Raw genomic sequence first — 24089 nt, forward strand, 5'->3', positions numbered from 1 at the left:
GCTGGGAGCTAAAAGTTGGCAATCCTGGTGAGACTCAGTGTTTCCCACAAGTTTTTTATTGCAGGGCATACTTTGCACAAGATCGTAGCTGTAAATCATCATAAATTAGACAAGTTCATGGCAGTTTGACAAGCATTGTTTTACAGCAGGCCTACACTCTGTGACACTGATGTGAAACATAAAGAAAGTGGCTCACACTAATACCTTGAAAATCGTGTGATTATCAGGGTAAAATGTAATGCCTCCAGTGTTTTCAAATCTGTACAAAAACTCTGGCTAAAGCTCAAAACATATCTCCAAGTCTGTAGCAAAGTTTTACACGAGCATAACCGTCCCCTTGCAGCCGTGCAGAAAGTTACAGAGCACACACACGCCCAAACAACTCAATAAAATGATTGACGTGGCATCCCACTAATCACAGAGCAAGTGGGCGGGACTTCCGCTGACAGTGACAAATCAGTAATGGCGACACAAGAACGCTCTAAATATGTCAGCAAAACAACACCGAGGGGGAGTGAACTTATGGACAGCAGTCATATTTTGAAGAAACATTATAATAATTCCATCTAATTGTGTGCAGTTTCACTCCGGCCGAAAGGTAAAACGACTGATGGCGCTTCGTCTTTGACGAATACCGACATGTGACTACTCTGCGTTCTGCTAACTGTCCAAACTTTCTGACAGTTCGGCAGTTAGTGTGTGAAGCCAGCGCCGCCCGGACTAGCTAGCAGGCTGTGCTAGCTAACGTCAGCTAGTTAGCCGTTAGCCGAGTTGTCCAACGATCGAGCGCAGCGGACAGCTTAAAACGTCCCGATTATTAGTTCTGTTGACACCGCGTCTTTTTAAGTGTTACGCTAAAGTTACACCGCACCTCTTAAAATGTTGACAAGGTCACGTCAGGAGCTTGACTTTCATCTTAACTTTGATTTTGTCTGCACATCCGTGATGGCCACCAGTTTTGGGGAAGCCATGATCCAATCAGAGTTGATTCTTCTGACTGGTCGTTGCCGAGCTAACGTTCATGCCTGTAACTGTACGGAGACTGTTAGGAAACACACAACGCTAACCCTAGTCTAGTTGTAAAGCTAATCTTGTCTGTATTTGTTGTGTATGTTGTTCTTAGTGTATTTATTTAACGGTATATGTATGTTGTTACGCTGCGAATGCGCTCTGCAGCCACATACTCAACGCAACTCCATATGTCTGTCATGTACGTGTATGTTATGGCTGCTGTTGCCTTTGATGCACATTGAAGCTTGTAAACTTAAAATTTAAGTATTACATGTGATCACAGCATTCTTTGGGGATGACATTTCGGCTTTTTATTGGAAAATGCAATAAAAAAAACGGCAATTTGTTGTCAAAATATGTTTTAATTTCAGTAGTAAAGGGACTCTGTTTACAGGGCAGCTTAACAATAAACAAAACAGAATCCTAATTAAACTTGAGGTTTTACACATGTGGATCTGAATATATATATATTTTTAGTGTGTAAAATATAAACGTAGATTGAAAAAGCATCTGTATGAGGGCTGCACAATGATTTGAAATGTAATATTACATACATTATACATACATCACAATATGCCTAAGTGCAATATCAAATCTCTGGAGGTGTGTGTTTTTTGATAAAAGTGAAAATGTGTCACAAGTAGAGCCACAGCTGTTATTTTTCTTGTCTAATTAATCTTTCAATTGTCTTGTCAATCACTCGACCAGTTATTTGGTCGATAAAACGTCAGAAAATAGTGAAAAATGTCAGTCAGTGTTTGGCAAAGTGACGTCTAAAAGTTCACAAGCCAAAGATGTTTAGTTTACTTTCTTAGAGGAGGAAAGATAACAGGAAAATCTAAATTTTTAGAAGCTGGACTCAGAAAATTTAGATTTTCATTCTTAAATGTACTTAAATCAGTTATTCTATTATCAAAATAATTAGTGATCAGTTTAATTTTTGACAGCTGATTGATTAGTTGATCAGTCGTTGCAGCTCTAGTCAGAAGATGCCATTTTAAATGAACCACGTGAAGCTACAGACACGCCCTGACCTAGAAATCATATTAACTAGACATAAGGGTACATGCTTGTTTGTACAGACCACAGTACATCACATGATTATATTTTTTCAGTGGAAAAGACATGGAAAATTACCATTTCCACTAAAAGTAACTCATTGCGATCTCAGTGTGTGTCAAAAATATTGTCAGCATGATTTTTCTCTGTCTTGTTTAGCCCTAATTCATGCAATATCATCACATCCAAGTAAGCAGCCATGTAGTAAAGAGTGCTTGTGATCATTTTCTATTAAAACTGCTGCACATGTGTTGACTTAATCCAGTGGTCATTTAAGAGTGTTTCTTTAGTCATGATAAGCATTATATTGCATTCTACATATAAAAAATACATGTAAAGAACAGTTAACACATTAAATGACGTTTAGATTTTCTGATTATATTGTTTGCGTGGCATTAAAATCATGTCTTCCTTGTTTTTCCTTCTGTAGCTGTCTGGTTTCCTACCAGCTGTTCGGTAGATGTCCACCCCCTCAGACACATCAGGTGGAATGTCCCATCCTGGCCCTTCCCCTGGGGCAGGTCTGTCCCCGGGGCCCATCTTGGGTCCCAGCCCAGGACCAGATCCCTCACCAAGCTCTGTTCACAGTATGATGGGACCCAGTCCTGGACCCGGGACGCCCAACGCACCTCATGGCATGCAGGGACAGGGACAAAGTGATTACTCTCAGGACAGCATGTATCCTATGCACAAGGTACAGTGTGCATGCTACTGTTAGGCGTCTGTTGGTGTCACTGCTGCACAAGGAAAGTGTTGTAGTTTGTATTTTTATATCACATTGTCTTCAGTCTGTCATCAACAGCCTTCATTGTTACTGTATAGTGTTTAATTGGATGCTTTACTAGAGCCTTACAGGTAAATTTGCCTGTCCCATATATCTGCCAGTATTGATGCATGTGCTGCCTGATGCACATGTTGATGAAGTTGTAAGAAATGACAGCCCTGAAATACCACAAATGACTTTGTTTATTTTGAACATAAATACTCTGGCTTCTCAGTTGGGCTGTATTTTTCATTGTCACTTGTCATTTCCGGTTCACAAATGTCTTGATAAATGAAAAGCAATTGCCTGTGGACAAAAGTAGGCAAAAAGTTCATTTTCTACACCATCAAGCTATGTGGAAAAGTGGCAGTACAAGCCTGCAAGTGTCTTCTTCCAAATCTTAAAAGATCTTTATTTACTGTATGTGTTTAACTGGGGCTTTTTGACAGTTTTGGCTCGAGGCCTCTGAGCACTAAAGCTGTCGTATACTGTATATGAGACGCTTGATTGACAAACAGTTTTCATCACAGTTGCATCAGATACTACAGTTGAGGGAGAACATGTGTTGTGTACAGTGCACATGTCTGCATCCTGAGTCTTTTTTTTTCTGTTTTCAGCCCATGGAGGGCATGAATGACAAGTCAATGGCTGAGGCGATGCACTTTGGTCACATGAAAGGTGTGGGGATGAGATCTCTTCACAGTGGCATGGGGCCTCCACAGAGTCCTATGGACCAGCACAGCCAAGGTAGCTCATCCCTTTGTTTTTAAATCTGAAAGCTATGGGTTCACTCACAGAAATAATTAAAAGAAATGGATTCTGCTTGTCTTGTTAGCTTTAATTATTCTTTTTAAAAGTTGTACACGTCTCCAGAAGTAACCAAATCAAATAAATAGTTGTTATTCCTTCGGAGAGTGTTTTATTAAAACACTTTTCAAAGTTTCAAAGACGTGAAATATTTAATTAACAAGAAAAGAAGCAGAGAAGCTTGTATTTTTTGCTCTTCTGTCTTGTTAATATTACCAACCCCTAAGACTGAATAATTTTGGCTCCGACCTTCAGGTTGTGAGCCCCTGCTTTAAAGATCCTGATATAAATTTTAAGTTTGTAAAACCACGAAATCACTTTCTGTCTGCTGTAGGATACATGTCGCCCCACCCGTCCCCCATGGGAGTCCATGAGCATGCATCTAGTCCCATGTCAGGAGGTGGAGGTGGACCTACACCTCCCCACATGCCTCCCACCCAGTCAGGCCCCATGATGCCCATGGATCCCCAAGGAGGTATGACCAGCATGTCCAGCATGGCCCAGCAGGGGCGAGGACCATCTGCTTTCAGTCAGGTCCAGCTGCAGCAGCTCAGAGCTCAGATTCTGGCCTACAAGATCCTGGGTCGTGGGCAGCCGCTGCCTGAAAACCTCCAGCTGGCTGTTCAGGGCAAAAGGAGCCTCCCAACAATGCAACAGCAGCAGCCACAACCACCACCACAGCAGCAGCAGCAGGCTCCTAGTTCCAGCCCTTACAACAGGCCTCCAGGTAGGGAGATGCAGCTTTACATTATTACAATATGTAGGCTACTTTATGAAGACAGGGAATCTGTTAGTTGCCCAGGTTCTTCTTTTTGCAGTGCGTGATCCTTAAACAGGAAAGTGGGAGTTAGGATTATGTTTTTCTGTAAATTTGTGGTCCACGTGCTGCTAATGTCAGACTTGAAGGTGGGTATAAGAATCAAATGATTAGTTTTTGGAAATAATCTATGAAATGTCAGAAGAACGTTAAAAAATACATTGAGTTGACATACTCAGATAACTTGTTCTGCTGCACCAACAGCACAGAACCTACATTTGTCCAGTGATTTGACATCGTTTATGTTAATGTGGAGCATTTTTCTTCAAATAATGAACAAACCTTTCGTCAGAATGTGGCTACCAGCCTGTCACATCCTTACATTATCTATTTAGGCCATGATAAAGGCTCAGAGAGAGTTTTGCTTTACAATTTAAATATGTACTAGATGAATTACTAAAATATAAATTGTAATTGTGTTAAAAGGTATGCCAATGGCACCTATGGGTGGTCCCCAGTCAAGTCCATGCCCAACCCCAGCAATGCAAGGACACAATCAAAGCACAGGACCCAAGCCTTGGTCTGACGGTAAGTACTTTGTCAATCTCCAGACGGGTGACGTATCAAAAGGAAACCATGAATGCTTGACCCCTACAGTGTACTGATTCGGTGGCTTTGTTGTGTTCTGGGGGGGGCATTTCGCTGGTTTGGTTTGGATCCACTTAGAGAGAAGCGTCACTATAAATCAATCCAAAGCTGTTCTGAGTGACTACCTCTATGATGAAACATTTCTGTCCTGGTGGGAGTGAGCTGTTCCAGGATGGCAATGAGGGAATGTCTTCTGTAAAAATGGCGTTCATCCCTCCAGAGACTTGGAGAATCAGTGCTGAGGCACATTGGAGCTGAACACCTTATCAAGACGCTGTTTTTCGGTTTTACTTTTAATTTGTCACTCGTCTGTCCATGATGTGTATCTCTGCATAGTTGACCAGTTGAGCTAACAACCCATTGAGCTACATTCACTTTGACACCTTTTCACTTCACGTATTTACAATCCAGCGTGAGTGAGAATGAAAGGTTTGATGGCGACCCGGCTACACACTTCTGTTTGATGTATAGCTACACCTCAGATTCTCTTTAAAGGACACTACAGCGAATTCTTTGAAGCTAAACGTCGCAGTGTGAAAGGATGCTGCAATCAAAGGTTGCAGCATCTTTCCACACACCCTTTGAAGATGGATAGATTTGAAGAGGGACGCCCACGTATGTTGTCAAATAAGACACAAATCGTTACTGGCAGATGTACAGTACAGTGACTTAACCAGAAAGTCTGGCGTTACATTAAATTAAATTTAGCCCATTTAGGTGAGTTAAAATCAATAACTTGTAGAGGTATTTGTCACTGAAGCAAGTTTTTACAGCTCTTTTTTTTCTCTTCATTCTCTAATTTACAAGGTTTTAAAGCAATTTTTTTCAAGCTTAGGTGATTTTTTTTGTTGTACATCTGTCTGTAGGTCAGTATCTGTCTGTGAGTCTCATTCTCATGAACGCAATGGCTCACAAACACCTGAAAGTAACTCATTCAAACGTTGACTTGGACTTGAAAATGAACTGATTAGACTTCTTTTGGTCAACTGTGACCTCACAAAACGCATTTTTGGCTAAGACTCAATTTCACACCATGATCTGATAGGATGAACTGATTAAGTGGTGGCCTCTTTTATTCAAAAGTTGAGACAGGGCGGACGTGGACGTACACTGCAACTGCTTTACTGGTTGGCTGATGTAATAAATTGTGAAGCGATAATTCTAGTTTAATTATTTGCTATAAACGGTAGACTTTAAGTGTGGCGTTCCAGATGGAGGGATCATAGCTACCATTAAAATTTTAGGACTGATTAACACTTCAAGGAAAGTTTTATTCAATGAAAGCTCCTCCAGTTGTCTGTAATTCTCACCGTAATACTCCAAAGTGATCACCGTCAGAAATCAGTGCTAAACTCAGGCTTTTTGTGGGTCATCAGTCACAAGTGCAGTTATCTTGTACCTTACAAATGAATTAGCTCCTGATAATGACTCACAATAATTCATATGAATCCCCTTCAGTTTATTTTTCTTCCGTGTTGTAAAAACAGATGGTATGAAAGATAAAACTTTCCAGCGTAGCCAAAATTATACTGATGGGAGCCATTTGTCCCAAAATGTTGGCACTGTCTGTCTGTTGGCTTAAGGCTGATAGGTTCTTAAGCATAGCTATGATTAAAACTCAACATCGTTGAACTTTTTTTTTTTTTTTTACCATATATGAATAATAAAATGGTGCGCTATGCAAATATATTTCAAAAAGAGGAAATCTGAATTAGTACATACATCCAAAAGCCCCATATGCAAAAAGAACAGCCCTTAACTCCCACTGAGGTCAATTTAAAACCAAGTAAATGCAAATATGAAGTAGTCACATATCAGTAGTCCCTGGTCTGACACCAAATTGGTCCCAGCTGAGATACAAGTTTCAGAGCGATTTAGAGGGTCTAGGTTTAGATTAACGAGTCACTGGAGGGAAAGTAGGAAAGTTCTTCTTCCAGCCAAAGCTGACAAGGAAAAGACCCTTAATGCTATGTGTTGGTACCAATCTGTGAAAGTGAAAAGGGACCTGTAATGGGTTTAATGAACTGAGGAAACAACGGCTGATGTGTACCTGCCTACTTAAGTGTGGGTTAGAAGATGTAATTTATCTACAAATCTAACGATGTCCAGCCCAGTGATACTACTCAGCTATTAACCTAGTTGTAAAGGTTTTTATATCCAGGTAGCACAATGCGATAATTTGCTTTTCATTAGAAATGAAGGAATGAATATTTGAGGTGTTGTGCGTTTTATTATCCACAAAACAGAATATGTATTTCCTCATCCAAAATCAAGACACATTGTTTCGCTACAGTGACAATTTTTAAAAAAAGGCTTTATTATGATGGTTACAAGATACCAGCATGTACGTCACCAGTGCACTTAAAAAATATGACTTTGATACAATACCTGCATAAATATATTGACACAGATGCTGAAACTACATCACAGCAAACAGCAGGAAAACCAGAAAAAAACATCAGGAAACCTATTGTTATAATAGCTGACAGAGCATGGAACATACAATTTGTTGTTTGGTTTTTATTAATAAAAAAAAACGGAATATATTTTGACAATTTTAGTGCAGGACAGTGAAGGATGTGAAAAGAAGCCCTGTAAACAAAAGTGAGGAACTTCTCATTAGGATCAGCTCTTTACACGTTCACGTCTCTCCACCTTCACATGTCACACTGCTTCTGATTAAAGGTTAGATCTTGTGTGGCAAAAGTACTTTAGGGCACATTTTAATTAACCACTTTCACTCTTTTTGCAGAAATTCAGTTCATCCTTTATCACTGGTGTTGTTGATGTGCAGACTTGTGAACATCTGATTTTTAGCAGCTTGCAAATTATGGTAAAGTAAATTTAACCAGTGTGAAGGCTGCACTTGCATATAGAGATGTTTGCTACATTGGTAGTTTGACTAAAAAGCCAAATTAAACAGCTGAAATTTCCCGTAAATTGCCTCGTCAAACTCCAAATCACACTCCTTTCACCTAAAGTTAAGGGCATGATATAATTATGATTTATTGTATGATTTATGACATGGTGTTGTAATACATTTCTAGTGTACTGTGCATCTTCATCTAATTCAAAAACCCAGAGGAAGACTGGTGTGTGAACGAAGGCTCTTTAAACTGTGCAAAACTTTTAGGTGCTAAAGTAAAGAGAGGATTCTCATGAGAAGTCTTTACTTATTGAGATAAGTCAGTGTGACGATAGCTTACCTTTAAAAACCAAGACAGTTCTCCTCAGTACATTTGCACAGTTTTTCAGGGTACTTGGCAGACAGGTTTCTCCAAACATCGACTTAGTGTATTTAGGCTGCCTCATTGTCTTCTGGTTTTTTTTTTGTTACCTAATCACAGACTCCAAGATGTTGGGATCAGTGCTCTGTTCTTGTTGTTGAAGATAGTTCTTGGACTGTGTTTGATCAGTGTGCAGTTCAATCTGCAGCATAAATGCAACTGCAGACACTTCCCTGTTGGTTTCTGTTTGCAAATGTATAAATACACAATATGTTAACATAGAAATAACCTCTCATTAATATATATTTTTTTAGTTTTTGATAATGGAGAATGGACCTAATAACTGACGCCGTCTTTGGTCTCCAGGTCAGGTCGGTGAAAATCAAGCCAATGCTCAGAAGCACCTCACCCCCGTCGCCAGCGGCCGCCCGTCCCCTGCACCGCCTCAGACGTCTGCAGTGCCAGCGGGGCCGATACCCGGCAGTTCAGCAACCCCTCAGCCTCCTGGGCAGCAGGTGTCCCCCATGCTCCAGATGCAGCAGAAGCAGAACCGCATCACGCCAGTCCAGAAGCCCCAGGGCCTGGACCCGGTGGGAATCCTGCAGGAGAGAGAGTACAGGTATTTATCACAGTGCTGGTTTTACCGCACTGCATGGAAACAATTAGTGTACATTTGATTCCTAAACAATTCTTGCCTTTTCTGAATTCAACATTTAGTTATGAAACCAGTATAAACATTCCTTAAAATCCCTTAAATTCTGTGTCTACTCTTCATTACTGACATATTTTTTGTCTTTTTTGAATTGGTATGCTACAAAATTGTGCTCAAATCACAGTTTTTTTTAGGTTATTAGCAATAAACATTTTTGTTTTCTATTTTCCTCACCTTTCCTGTGTTTTAAAGAAGACTTTATGAACTTCTATATTCTGTGAAACACAGCTTTTTTACCGACTACATATTGAATTGGAAGGTCAGTTCACTCTTTCCTAGAACTCAGCAGCAAGTGAGAATTTAAAGGTAACTTTCTGTTCTGAGATCCAGCAATCAAAGTGTTTTAAATAACTAAATGGAGAGACATGCACACACGGGCTGGTGTGTGTTTAAAGGTGCACGTTATTCACACTGCACCTTTTGCAAGTGTATGAAATGTTCCCTTTTTGTTCATGATCGAGAGAGAGCGAGAAGTGTTTAACCCTTTGCATACTGGTGCCTGTAATTTAAATAGATTTAATTGACATCTGAGCTGTGAATGAAGTCATATGAGGTCACATTGCGTCAGGTTGATGTTGTAACTTTTACAGAAAATTGACTCACGAAAGTTTGCCAACACAATTCCAGAGTGAGACTTGTGTTTGAAAAGGTTCAGCGTACATGTTGTGCCTGTGAAGTTAATCATATAAAAAGCATCTAGTGTTGGAGCCTCTATGGCCTTTGTTAAAGGTGCCGTACATCACCAATCACAGCGTACGGTTATCCCCTGTGATATCACTCTGCATGCTGTATCATTTTCTGAAAACAGAGCTGACTGGTAGAGACATGAGGAAAGCTCCACAGACCTTTATCTCCTGCTCCGGCCCTGAGGCTTGTTTTTCTTTATTTGAATTCAAGGCCGCTGCTTTGATGATCTCGTCTTCATGTTCTCAGATCACCCCTGACAAGCTGTATTGGTCTTAACCAGAGACAGCCAGCTTCTGTTCACTTTGTCTGTCCAATTATGCCATCTCAACATGTAGCACCTCTGTGAATTTATTGGAAAAAATAACAACATTGCGAGTACTACACTGTAGTAATGTATTGATACGCCTCTGAGGCACCTGGGAAGATTTCTAATCAAAATAATTTCCGATGTTATCAGCTTTTGTTAAATTTTCTCTTAGGTCAGTGTGAGGTGAGATAAACTATATTAGAATGCTACAATATATGTGCGGTTTAATATCTCCTTATGGATTTTCTGCTTTTTTAATCAGCCCCGAGTGAAAGTAGGTAAACAGCTCACAGCGCCCCTGCAACATAGATATCAAAATACAAAACAGCCAGAAGCTATGTTGATATTCACCCTGTCTCCTAGAAATAATGTTTATATATTACTGAATTATTTGATAGTTTTTATCGTGGTGACAATCATAATCAGCGTCCAGATTATGTTCAGTGGCAAATTTTCATTTCGGTTTTTTGCATTTATCTTACATGTATCTACTGCGCTGAAGGCGAACTCAGGAGAGTGGGCAAAATACAAAATGTAATGCGAAGTTCTACCATCAAGAGCTAGCAGAGTTGGTAGAGTCTAAAAAGTGCACTTCTATCCAAGGATGTCTGGATCCCAGAAATTTTGCACCTATACTACCAAATTTTCATTATTCTGAATTTTGAAAAATCTATCCGATGAATGTGTTTCAAAATAAACTCTTTAAATGCAAAAACGTGTTACACACATGGTGGCACGACGACTGACTGAACAGTAATGATGTTAACGAACGAGCATTACCCAGTTTACATTATGAATTAAACCAGTGTGTGCAGTGTTGCTACAATACATGAAGCTTTTGCAAGTCACAGCATTTCAGAATAGGATCATTTGCTAAAAATAATAATAATTAAAGCCGCAAGCGGCGATGGGCAGGTCCTCGCCTTTGCGCACGTCGGGGTACGACGCAAATATGCTCCGGTGGGAGTCTGATCTGGCATGTCGAGTTTCAGGAAGATTGGAGCTCGTTATAAGCTGCTTCCTGTTTAACGGTGAGCTGTGGTGGTGTGCGTGTCGGACCGTGGTGGCAACATGCTTTGGCTGGGACTCGGAGCACGTGTCTAAAGTCTCAGGCCGATGGGAGCACACAGGACAATTACACAGCATGTACTGTTTTATGGTGTTTTTTCCAAATTCCACAGGCCACCATTTCCACGCCGTCAGACTTTTGCAGACTGTTTTGCTAACTTTTAATCACCACCTCCTGTAGTTTGTGATGGCCAAATTTAAGATGTGTACAACCTTCTCTGTAGGAGAAGACCGATTTTGAAAATGGCCAAAAATAAGGGAAAATCGCCAAAATGCTCACCGGGTTTTTTCAAAATGGCGGACTTCCTGTTGGGTTTAGGGCTTGGTGCTGACTGACTTTTTTGCGTGTTCTGACCTGCTGCACATGTAGCACTTGTAGGTCTAAGTGAAGCGGCCTTCCAACAGGACTCCGTTGAATGCTGGAAACAAAGTGGCCTTTTTATTAAAATTGCGCGGGCTGGCATTTCCATGCTGTTAGACTTTTGCGGCAGATTTTAATACCTTTCAATCACCACGTCCTGTAGTTTGTTCTGGCCAAATTTCAGGTGTGTACGACATAACTCCTAGGAGGAGATAGATTTAGAAAATGGCCAAAAATGAGCGAAAAATGTCAGGCATACTCTCCATTTTTTGAAAATGGCGGATTTCCTGTTGGGTTTACGGAAACGCACTGATGGACTTTTTTTGTGAGTCCCGACCAGCTACATATGTGTACCAATATTTGTAGCTCTAAGTCAAACATAGCGCCGATGGGACTCTGTTGAAATTTTGGACAGTGTTGCATTTTAGAGCTTGACGCTGGTCAAGTTTTTTGTGACCTGTTTTATATAGCTACCAAATTTGCGTAGCTCTAGGCTGTGCAGCTGTTTTGTCATTTCCATGCCCAGTTCCATTGTGATATGAATTTCATATACCGTGCAAATTTGTGTGCAAATTTTGGTGAGTTTTCCCTCAAAACGGGTTTATTGATGGCGAAAAAAAAAAAATCACAAGGGTTTCAATAGGGTCCTTGCACTGGTCGTGCTCGGACCCTAATAAAACTTTACTTCCATAGCAACCTTTCAAAAGAAACACTGAATACGACAATAAAAGATTAGAAAAGACAGCAAAACATCAAAAGCAGTGCAACATTAGAAAAAACATTGTACAATATTATACAAATGTCAATCTGTACAGGTGGGTTTTATAAGCTTGTGCCAGCGGCTGAGCGGTTCTGACAGTAAGGGGCTAAAACTGTAAAAGCAGCCCAGTTTGTTTTAAGCCTGGACATGTGAATTTTTCAAGCAATTGAGTTTTTTGATCTCATGGATCTATTTGTATAATAACGGGTTAGTATTATTTAATAATGGGTTCATTTTGACAACCTCTTAATATAAAATAACAATGGAGACTCCCCCGCCTGCAGTTATGTGCACAGAGCTGGATGTCTGCCTGTGAGCTGCTCAGACGTGACTCAACGGTGAAATATCCCTCATACACAGCTCTTTTTTTTTTTTTTTACAGCAACAATTACTGCACCTGCACCTGCTGTCTGCATGACACAGGTTGCTGCTGTCCATAATCTCCAGTACCTATGTACAATAATTAAGATGCTTTCTATAGAAAATCAAGCACCATTATGCTTTCAGAGGTTTTCTGCAGGTGTGGTATCAACATTTTAGTTCCTGTGACATTCCTGCTTCTCTCAAGTGTGTGTGGGGTTTTTTGTGATATATCTTTTGGCATATGGTTTAGTCCAGTCTGCTACAGTTTGACTAAATGTCTTCATTACGGCTTTCAGACTGCAGGCTCGGATTGCACATCGAATCCAGGAGCTGGAAAGTCTGCCAGGCTCACTGCCTCCTGACCTGAGGACTAAAGCCACAGTGGAGCTCAAAGCGCTGCGTCTGCTCAACTTCCAGCGGCAGGTAAACAACAGCTGCCATGTCTCATGTTTAACAAGTGTAAAACCTTTACTACAAGGACTCCAGGTCCAGGGGAAGAGGTTCACTGTTGTTATCACTGACATTGGGTCAAAACACTTACTGTATGACTGCTGTACAATATATATGCAGTCCGGTTAACATTGAATTCACACAGTTTTGTGCCCTGGATTTATTGTTTATGGACTATTTTTGGACAGATTCAGAGTGTGATGTAAAATTGTTTTTTTGTTATATTAATAGCTTTGAGAATAAGTTATGTCTTGACAGTAGAGTTTGACAGTTTTTTAGTCAGTCTTTGACAATTTATTATATATATGTTAAAACAAAAGATATAACAAAATTATTAGATTTCAAGTGGATTGCTTTTTGGTTTTAGACTAACAGCACATCAAGTGCTTTAATTTGCAGAAGTTCTTTTAAAGTTCAGCAGCATCTTCAAGATAAGTTAAGATAAGCTTTATTAATCCCACTTTCAGGGAAGTTTGCATTGTTACAGCAGCAAAGGGCATAGTGTGAGCATTTAAGGAATATCAGTAAAAAAATCTAAAATAAACCACAATAACATAAATACTACTTGTAGAGAAAACAGTATTGCACACATCAGTAGTATTGCACAAATTATTTCATAAATAGAAGTACTGACATAAGTATTACTATTGAACAGATTTGTCCATAAGTAGAAAAATAATGACATATTTTAGTATATGCAGAAAAACAGGTATTACACAGGGTTTTCTAATGTACAAAATATTCACAGTTCAAAGCTATGACTGTCTGAAATAAGTTGTTTCTTAAGTGATCATTTTAGGGTTAATAAAAATGCAATGTTACTTCTGAAGCTGTGGGTTATGTACTACATTTTTTAAAGTTTTCTCACTGACCCAAACTTAGTTAACAAGTACAGTTATAACAGTATTAATACACCAGGAAATTGCGTTTGATCCGTAACCTGTGCATGTCTCCAGCTGAGGCAGGACGTGGTGGCGTGCATGAGGCGAGACACGACTCTGGAGACGGCGCTGAACTCGAAGGCGTACAGGCGCAGCAAGCGGCAGACGCTGAGGGAGGCCCGCATGACGGAGAAGCTGGAGAAGCAGCAGAAGCTCGAGCAGGAAAAGAAACGCAGGCAGAAACATCAGGTGATTCACGCTCGAGTCCAACAGCAGAGATGTGGTTTTAAAGCTCAGGAACAAAATTGAACAGCACCTTCCTCACCGTATTGTTCTTGTTGTGAAAATTGCAATGCCATAGAAACATTCGAAACAAGTATTGGTGTTGTCGTGCACATCCAAAGAGAAAACAAATATAGCAAACCATCAGAAACCTGAGAGCAAGGCGACAGCGTTTAATAGCTGCTGCATGTTAATCTATAGTGGATGACAAACTGACAAAGAAAGTCTAGCAACACAGTGCGTAAGGGTTTATTTTTGCTGTCAAAATCGTTTGTGTACTGAAACACATTTTGTGACTGTGCTTTTTCAGGAATATCTCAACAGCATCCTTCAGCACGCCAAGGACTTCAAAGAGTACCACCGCTCAGTGTCCGGTAAAATGCAGAAACTCACCAGAGCCATCGCCACCTGGCACACCAACACCGAGCGGGAGCAGAAGAAGGAGACTGAGAGAATTGAGAAGGAGAGGATGAGGAGACTTATGGTGAGGACCTGATAACCAGACTGTGTCACCCTTATCTGAAATGAAAGACATGATAGTCTTCAAAGCTGCACATAGCTTTATAGATATAGAAGCTGTGCTGGTTGGATGGTTGAACTTTACTAGCACCATTACTGCTACAGTCTGATGTACTCAAAACAGCCTGTTTGCCACCAATAGGAAAAGATTGAGGCCTCTCCTGAAAATAGTCCACCCCTCCCACAATATTTCTTGTATTCACTGCAAGTTAGAGCCACTGAGCTTGGTTGGCTTCAGGTGATTTAGGTTAACGAATATAGATGTGAGACATTCAACATCTTTCTGCTGTTGTCTATATGTCCATAGTTTGACTCACTGGATGTTGGTTGTACTTCAAGCCTGCCACTGGCTGTCATTTCATACAGGTTTCTCCTCCTATTTCTCACTATCTACATGTAGCCGTTATCAAAATCCTCCTCAATACACAGAGTAACAAAACCTACCTCCAAGCAGCAGCCTACTACACAGAACATTTCAAGCTTGGGATTATGCAATAAAGAAGTCTTGTTCGTTTTTTTTCCCGCTAAATTATCCATTTTAATGATGGTGCTCACCCCCCTGCATGCAAATATACAACCAAAATGTTTCCCTCATCACTATTTAGATGGAACACTGTGGGAGCATCGCGGTCTCAGCCCCACCCAAGACAGTTGTAATTGATTTAAAGAAACACAAACATGCTAAAGCTTTCCCCCCTATAGCAGAGTGATAGTAAGTTGCAGCCAGACCATTCAGTCCAGCAGCTCACTGTGCAAGAGAACAGTCTGGCTATGTGAGACTAGAATGGAGTTATTGTATTCATTAGGCTGTAACTACACCTCACTGCTTTACAGGAAATAATTTATCAGCTTGTACAAATGGTATTTATACCCGAGAAGTTTATGAAGTGTGTAAAGTATGATTTTACGTGATGTAAATGTCTGAGAACTGAGTGCTGCACAGTGTGCAGAGTAAGTGCTTTGTAGTAAGTGTGACTAGTCAGGCATGGCGGTTAGCACAAAGAAATATTTAATGTGGAGGTGTCTGGCCAATAAAGAATCAAATTTAAAAGGTTTATTGTTTGCAACTAGCTGATCTGTTTTATACGATGGATGCAATACTACACCAGACTGCACTTCAGTGTTGCCTGACTGGTTTTGAATAATTATTTTCAAGCTGTAATGATTCAAGTAAAACTCTAGTCCTCTCCCACTATTAACTACTGTCACCATCTATTATCCAGGCAGAAGATGAGGAAGGCTACCGAAAACTCATCGACCAGAAGAAAGACAAGCGTCTGGCCTACTTGCTGCAGCAGACGGATGAATACGTGGCCAACCTCACCACGCTGGTGTACGAACACAAAGCTGCTCAAGCTGCCAAGGAGAAGAAGAGGAGGAAGAAGAAAAAGAAGGTAGGATTAGGAAGGTCAAGTGGTGATTATTCGTCGGATGTCACTTTGTTCTGCCGGAGAACTGATTTGTACTCAGCTCGTTTCTGAAAAGCACAGACTTTCTCTTCTTTGTTTAATCTGTATTGATATCCAGTGTTTATCCAACAGTGTGTTAATCAGTCTGTCAGTGTTTTCTGGCGTCTCTGCCTTGTGTGTGGAACAAACCATTTTCACTGAAGCAGTAAATTACAAAAGATTTTAGTCACATTTCAAAATATTATAATGTGGTTGGTGGTGGATTCTAATATAAAGTCAGTCCAGGCTTCTCCAGGAGCATCAACCACATTTAACCATGGCATAAAGTATGACTTGTAATTATCTTAATCAATCGATCAAAGTTGATTCATACAGCCCAGGGGTGTCCAACCCTGGTCCTCGAGGGCCATAGTCCTGCATGTTTTAGATGTGTCCCTCTTCCAACACACCTGATTCAAATGATCAGGATCGTTATCAGGCTTCTGCAGAGCTTGATGATGAGCTGATCATTGGAATCAGGTGTGTTGGAAGAGGGAAACATCTAAAACATGCAGGACTGTGGCCCTCGAGGACCAGGATTGGACACCCCTGATATAACCCTTTAGACCAGCCCAAAGGGGGACTGAAGTGCTTCACAGTTAAAAACAATAAAGTGACTTAAAACAGAGACAGCAGTAAAGTAAACAATAAAACAACAAACACAAACAGCAATAAAACAACAATCAATGTCACTCTTCATTGTTTTGATTTTGTTAGTGACTGTTGCCCAGAAACACACGGCTGCCTTGTCATTTGAAGCATTAAGAGTGTCTCAAACTCGGTGACATGTTGGGCCAAGAGTAACACACTTACATTCACATCCTCTGCCACAGAGGCTGAACTAATCAGTGAACTCGTGTCTCCTCTGCTGAAAAAAACACCTGTGGACCCTCAGCCCCTCATGACATCCTCGACGCTGATGTTCGCACTTTGACAAGGCTTTTTCTGTAACCATATGCTGCCACTTCAGATGAGCGCGTGTGACGTTGATTCTGGGAATAGCTTCTGAGAAATACTTTCAGCAGCAACGTGGCAGGTCAAAACGGAGTACCTTAGATGAGGGTTGATTACCACGTTGAGAGCTTTTCCTTTAAAACCTCTGCTTAGAGTGTAAGCAACCTTGCCCTTGAACAGAGGAATGGTCCCACTAAAAGCAATGAAGACCATTTTGGAGACCCCATTTCTTAGTTATCATGTAATGCTGGCATTATCAATGCTTTGATTGTACCCTGCTGTGACGTGCAATACCAACATGTGCAAAGAAATGTTGCCTGATTGCTTTTATGTGTTGGTTTTGTGTCCAGAAGGTGGATGGAGATGGCGAAGGCACCAGTGCCTTTGGGCCTGATGGAGAGGTAAGCTGCAATGCTGAACTGTATATGTTAGATTTTCCTTTGCCTCAGGAAAAATTCATGGAAAAATTCCCACATTTACAAAAAATGCATCATGGGAGATGGTTTAGCAAACGTTAATCACTTGACTTACAATCTTTCATTGTCTTTGCCTTGAGAGAACTGGCATGACGGAGTAATTGCAACTTTTCTGATAGAAAACAATTGCTGAAGCGCGCTCCCCATTTTTCTCTAGTTAATGGCCAAAGTTTTGTGTTTGTTTTTCTTTCTTTCTTCCTCAAGGTTTTTCAGTAGCTTGCAGACAACTTCTTTTGTTAGCAGCTTCTTCTTCTGCTGTTTATTACAGCCGTGTAGCCTAAACTCCCCCCTTCTGATGACGCTGTGCATCCCAGTTTATTCGACCAAACTTGTTCATAAAAACAAGACAAATTTGCATTTTCTTTCCTTTTCAATTTCTTTTTTTTTTTAATTATTTCTTTGTGGAGTCAGAAAAATGTGCTTACAAGGAAACACATATCAACAGTGTGAAAGTGTATTGAGTTCCAACCTTAATTTACCGGTTCCCTTGACTTCACGGAGCTTCGTCAGGAATTTTAGATCATTGTTTAGCTTTTTCAGAGAAAAATCTCCAAAAAAACCCCTTGCACACTACCTACTGAACACCAAACCACAGACATACACAATTAAATCAAAGCTGTTGAACATAGTGGAGCTTTTACGAGCCTAAGAGCCAGATATTTCCTCCTTAGGAGGCTGGAAACATGACTCCAGAGCTGTCTTGACATCAGTTGCTGCCATTTTAAAGGGTATTTCTAGTTTTACGTTTCTACCTGATTTACAGGTTGATTTCAAGCTGTTTGCAAATATTTAACTTTCACAAAAACATTACAGTGATGATATTAATTACACCTGTGCTTTTACTGATACCTGAATCGCTGCTGCTGTGAAGTAAAACCAGTGCTTCTCCTCAGCCCTCAGAATGCACTCTGGCAGAAATTATAAAAAATATATATATATATATTTGAACATCAGATCAAACAAACAGTAATTATGCTTTCAGAGGTAGACTGCTCCCTGGGCGATAGTACAACAGAAGCCAATCGAACATCTTGTAAATAATGCAACACAAACCAAACAGACATCTGCGGTGTTTGTTTTCATTCACAGCTTCCCGTTTGCGGTGTTTGTTTTCATTCACAGCTTTCCACACTTTTTAATTGCGTCCTCCTTCTCTCGCTCCTGTCAGAAAGACACGTGTTAGGGCCTTGATGGCCATCTTTGGAAGAAACACTCATTAATGTTCTGGTGGTTGTTTATTGAGGAGCCTTTGGAAGTCAGAAAGAGGTGAGATTTATTACTCCCACTTTGTTTTCTAGTATCAGCTGAATAGATGAATCGCTGAAGCAAGGATGAAAGTTTAGCTGAGGTGCATCATTTTCTTGTTCAGCGTCGTGACCTGGAGTTACACAAGTAATTAAAAGTTCTATAATAATAATAATATTATTAATTATAATAATGATATTTTCAGGTTCAAGTTATTGTTTAAATTTTGTTTCTATCTTTTTGTATAATATGTAGCCATGACAACAGCAAAAGCTTCTATCAGGAGTGACTCATGAAAGATATACAATAGAAGTACTTTGTATAATTTTAAAACTGAAGGTTTATTTGCTCTGTTCTAAATGCTCAAAGCATTAATATGTGTTTGAAGTTGACCTTCATGAGTTCTGCTTTATTCATGCATGTTTCTCCTTGTGTTTCGTTTGACTGGCAGCCCATAGATGAGAGCAGCCAAATGAGCGAGCTGCCGGTCAAAGTGATCCAGACAGAGACGGGCAAAGTTTTGCAGGGAACGGACGCTCCCAAATCCAGCCAGCTGGAGGCCTGGCTCGAGATGAACCCCGGGTGAGGAGGCGCTTTATTGGATAATACTGTTGTCAGCCTCTTTGAAATGAAAGGGATGTTTTTGTTTGTGTTCAGGAAAGTACAGTGAGTTGTCAGGGATTCTTGACACTTAAATTACACACCACAGTCACTAAGACCGGGAAGAAGATGTTGTACTTGCCAAACGATTTCCCTAGAATTTCCTTTAAGTCCAGAATTAAGCTTAATGTGTTGCATTAAGCTCTTGACATGCCACAACCTATTATACAATAAAACGGTCATCATTCTCAAGCCGCTATTCTAGTCATTAGACAAGAATCTGTTCCTAAAGGCAGCTCTTCTGGGAATTCTAGACCTTTTCCACTATGGGAACCTAATTACCTGTAACCAGGAGCTTCCAATGACCCAGACGTGTAGGAATCTGTAAGGAGTTTGCTTAGGCTCTGCTCCGTTTTACACTGTATTTCACACTTCAAATATACGTCACTGGAAAGGATCAACGTTTTTTTTGCAATGACACTTCACATACCACTGTGAAGACTGACTGTATTATACTGTATCATAGAGAGAAAACCAACAGATCCAATGTTTCCCTTTGAGCAAGCAGTTTGGTGACAGTAAGAAGAAAAACTGAATTTAAGAAGAAGAAATTTTCATGAGAATAATGATCAAGCCAGTTAAAGTCAGGATGAAGGGAAGAGAGTCAAGGATGGCAGAGGGAAACAGATGAAATGCACGTGTAATGTCTTTTAAATGTCAGTATTGCACAGGATTTTGTAAAAGTTAAACGCTACCTGATATTACCAGGAATTGCCATTAACTTTTAAAATATCCCCCCACAGTGCAAATAAAAGTTTCATGGACATTGCAGTGAAGTGCACAACACTCTAAGTATGTCAGAGTCAATACTCCAACCTTTATTTATTTAAACTCGGGGCTACATTTTAGTAAAGGCCTCATTTACATTTATTAAGTAGAGCAGAGACACAAACAAACAGGAGACGTGGGCACACAACCAAAAAGGTTTCAGCACAGAAAGAGAACCATTATGACTAAATGGAGCAATTAGGATTGAAGACGAGGTTGATCAGCTAAAACAAGAACAGCTAAATGCAAAATTATGAAAAACTTACAGACCTGAATCTCCTTTAGAATAAAAACCTTTAGATTGTTCTGCAGGTAATTCCAGATTGCAGGTGCATGCGTAAATGGATTTCTAAAGCTCAGTAGAAACACCGTAATCCAATCATGTGAGCAAGTTTGATAAGAGCCCACGTTAACAGACAGCAGTGAATTAACGTAAAGATGTATAGAATCTACCAGGGCCCCATAAGTATATGCAACTGAGTGTCTCTCAACCTTTAATGTGAGGGATGACCAACCTCAGCATTCACAGTGATGAGCATTATAATTATCAGTGATGGTAAATCCTGCAGCGCAGAGGAGTCGCAGCTGAGACTTGCATGTGTAAAATGTCTCCATAATCCTCGACTGATAGAAAAGTTGCCCCAACAAGCAGAATGACTCCGTATATTTCAGCTCTCTTCCTTGCAGTGCTTATCTTAACACGTCCTGCTTTATTAATTGCTGTGTTCAGCACCTTGCCAACCATCAGTAGCACGCATTTTCTACAGATGGTACCTAAAGCCTGGATTTAGCTTCACCCCCTGAATGGAGCTTACATTTAGACTCAAGAGTTCCCCCCAAAGGAGAGGGAATTAGAAACCAAAGCAGAACTTGTGGCAAGGGCAGCACTTTTAGTAAATCTCCTGAAACCAGCATGTTAGTTGTTTTTTTTTTTTTTAAATTACACAATATTTTAGAGCAAGAAACTGGAGCAACCAGAGTTTTAAACTTCCCAACAGCCCTGTGGCTTTCCGTTTTATTGGGGAAAAACAAGCAAATCTAAGCTTAAAATCGAAATATTTCCCCAAAATCACTTAATTCTGCATGCCTCATTTAAAAAATTGGCAAAAAACCCAAAACAAAACTGCTTGCAATGACCAGATTCTGTGAAAAACAAAAAAATCTGCGCTCCTCAGTGCAGCTGTGAATACATCAGTAACTGAGCTGCAGCCAACAGTCACGTGACAAAAATTCACAAACTTTTCGGCTGAGCTTCAGGCTGTGTTTACACTTTATACAGTCTTGATGACACCAGTGGGGTGTTACTTTCAGTTTGTTTTTTTCCCCCATTTTTGTAAAATGAATAGATAATTGAGTTTTCATTAATTTTTTTCTTTTTTTAAATTTAATTCACTGCATTATGTTATCCTGCACAGAAGACATTCCTCTGTTCTCTCTACTGCTAGCTGTGGTTGTGCTGTTTCCATAGAGGTGCAGCGCTGCTCAGTCTTCTAATACCAGGCTCACACTACTAATCCTAACAGATTTTAAAATCAGGCTGCATCACATACATAAGGAGAAACATGACAGATATTCTTCTCTCTAATCTCAGACATGCATACATTACAAGACATGAAAATAATGCTGAATCACACACTACATGAGCAGTAAAATCACGCTAGAGGGAGCATTTAGGGAGCAGAGCACTGCCTCTCATGATATCATGGGGAAGCAGACGCAACCAGAAGCGACTCTGTGTTGCAACAACTTCACATTTTATCTCTCTGGTGAGCAGATCGGAAAGTTTGGATCTGTGAACCTCTCACACTACCAAATAGTCTTGATTCAAATCAAGATCTCAGACCAGATTCCTGTTCTGATTGTCAAGAGGGGTGGAACTGGGTTAAATCAGCCACACTCACTGCTGAGTGAGGACTCAACCAGACGCCATCCCTATAAGTGTGATAAACCTCCTTCCTGCCTGTGTTGGAAACTGCTGCTTGTTAGGCGATAAATAGTAAAGGTTGCTTCTGTGTGACAGACGGATGACATGCTGTAACTGTTCTTTGTGTTTCCCTTTTTTCCCCCTTTATAAACAGCTATGAAGTCGCCCCCCGGTCTGACAGCGAGGAGAGCGGCTCAGAGTTTGAGGAGGAGGTCAGTGACTTTCTCATTAATAAACTTCACAGTCGGTGATTTCAGATTCTCCTTCAAAGCATCCAAATGCTATTAAATGGGATTAAAATAGGTGCACGCATCGAAAACCACAAGGGGGCTGTAGCTGTACGCACTACTCGCTCTTTTTCCACAACAGAGCTGCTTTTTTGTTGTTATTATATTAAGTATGCCATCAATCATTGGTTATCAACTTTGCCTTTTTAGGAGGAGGACGAGTTGGCGAAGACAGAAACGGAGGAGAAGAAGATAATCGATCCCAATGGAGATGAAGTGACTGTCAAGGCTGCCAAGCACATCATCGAGTACTGTATTACCTCCTATTATCTCACACTTACTTGGCAGTAATTGCTTCAGTTAGATGAAAAAATCTGGTCCAGTTCAGGCGTACTGGATATTTAGTGTCCTTTGGAGTATTTTCAACAAGTGGAAAAATATTCAACATTTAAAGTTATAACATATTCGAGACTCCTTTTGGTTTTTCCCAGAAGCAGCAGCCTCACAAGTAAACAGATACACTCCAGGAGTGTTGGTATTGAATTTAAACTTCCAGAGGAGCTCAGGCTGTCGTGAAGCTGAGCTCCCAGCTAAGGCTTGAAACATCATGAAAGTCTGTTTTAAAGAGTTCAGTTGGGGTTCATGATAGTTTCAAACGTTCTCTCTCCAAATGTCACACATATTCAGATCGGCCAAGCAGGACGTGGACGACGAGTACAGCGTTGACGCTGGGCAGACCAGCTCCCAGTCGTACTATGGTGTGGCCCACGCCGTCATCGAGAAGGTGGAGAAGCAGTCATCGCTGTTGATCAACGGCATGCTCAAGCAGTACCAGGTACGCACAAACAGCAGACTTTCCCTCCCTTTTATTTTCCAGACTTTTGAAACACTTTTTGCCCTTTACACCACTCGTTATCTTTATTTATTTATTATTTTTCTGCCCTTTTGTTTTTTTATTTTATTGAAAAATTGAGCATTTCTGCCAAACAACCTGTCACACTTCCAGGTTCACTTATTATTTCTGAGTGGTTGTTTGCTTTCTTTCTTTCTTTTTTAATTTTTTATATATCTGTCTTTGATTTTTCAAAGAACACGATGAAAGCAAAACAACACTTGGAACCTTTCTTCTCCCTCAGATCTTGAGTGATGAATTCTCCCTCAATTAACCAATCAACATGTCAGCATTTTAACAAACAAGTCGGAGGTGACTGTAATGGATTATTTGTGTCCAGAAAGTTTCAGTGGATTTTAAAGGCACACTCAAAAGAACAGACGTCAGTCCAGTTTCCATTAAGTAATGGCAGTAATGTAAAATATATTTTATTTTTAAAGGGAGAATGTACCGAGCCGCCACTTCTCCAGTTTTCAGGATTGTGCCTGACTGTGTCTAACTTTGTTCAAGGGTTTTGGAAGTGTTTCCTTCACCCCTTGGGTATTCTAAGATGCCACTTTTGTTGTTAACTTGGATTGAACTCATTGTAAGTGCTGCCTCCGAAAACTTTGGCTTGAGCGAGCCGGGCTCTCTAGCTGTTCTTGGACTGCTTGTCCCGGTTCTGGCTGCACAGTGTGGCCCAGTACTGCCACTGCTTGACGAGTCTAATTAGTTCTGAATGTCCTCATGAGGTTAAACTTCTCTTTGCTCTGATTTTAAACTTGTGGACTTTCCCCACTATTGTTTTTTGGTGGGGATCGTGTTCATTATGTACATATACATGTGGGCTACAT

General features: G+C 40.4%; 1 protein-coding gene across 1 annotated transcript in view; it reads left to right on the plus strand.

The window, feature by feature from the left end:
• The first annotated feature begins 486 nt into the window (after window positions 1–486).
• Window positions 487–24089, plus strand: part of LOC103358121 (probable global transcription activator SNF2L2) — an 82743-nt gene continuing 59140 nt past the window's right edge. Inside the window, exons 1-15 of the mRNA XM_008282956.1 lie at window positions 487–598; window positions 2501–2764; window positions 3451–3580; window positions 3975–4367; window positions 4884–4985; window positions 8639–8891; window positions 12827–12953; window positions 13937–14110; window positions 14454–14627; window positions 15886–16056; window positions 17415–17465; window positions 19237–19367; window positions 22292–22349; window positions 22575–22672; window positions 23052–23199. Coding sequence (XP_008281178.1) covers window positions 2531–2764; window positions 3451–3580; window positions 3975–4367; window positions 4884–4985; window positions 8639–8891; window positions 12827–12953; window positions 13937–14110; window positions 14454–14627; window positions 15886–16056; window positions 17415–17465; window positions 19237–19367; window positions 22292–22349; window positions 22575–22672; window positions 23052–23199 — 2244 coding nt within the window. The 5' untranslated portion in view covers window positions 487–598; window positions 2501–2530. The remainder of the gene's footprint in view (window positions 599–2500; window positions 2765–3450; window positions 3581–3974; window positions 4368–4883; window positions 4986–8638; window positions 8892–12826; window positions 12954–13936; window positions 14111–14453; window positions 14628–15885; window positions 16057–17414; window positions 17466–19236; window positions 19368–22291; window positions 22350–22574; window positions 22673–23051; window positions 23200–24089) is intronic.

The sequence above is a fragment of the Stegastes partitus genome, unplaced genomic scaffold, assembly GCF_000690725.1.
Source record: "Stegastes partitus isolate 25-593 unplaced genomic scaffold, Stegastes_partitus-1.0.2 Scaffold291, whole genome shotgun sequence".
NCBI classification, from domain to species: Eukaryota; Metazoa; Chordata; class Actinopteri; family Pomacentridae; genus Stegastes; species Stegastes partitus.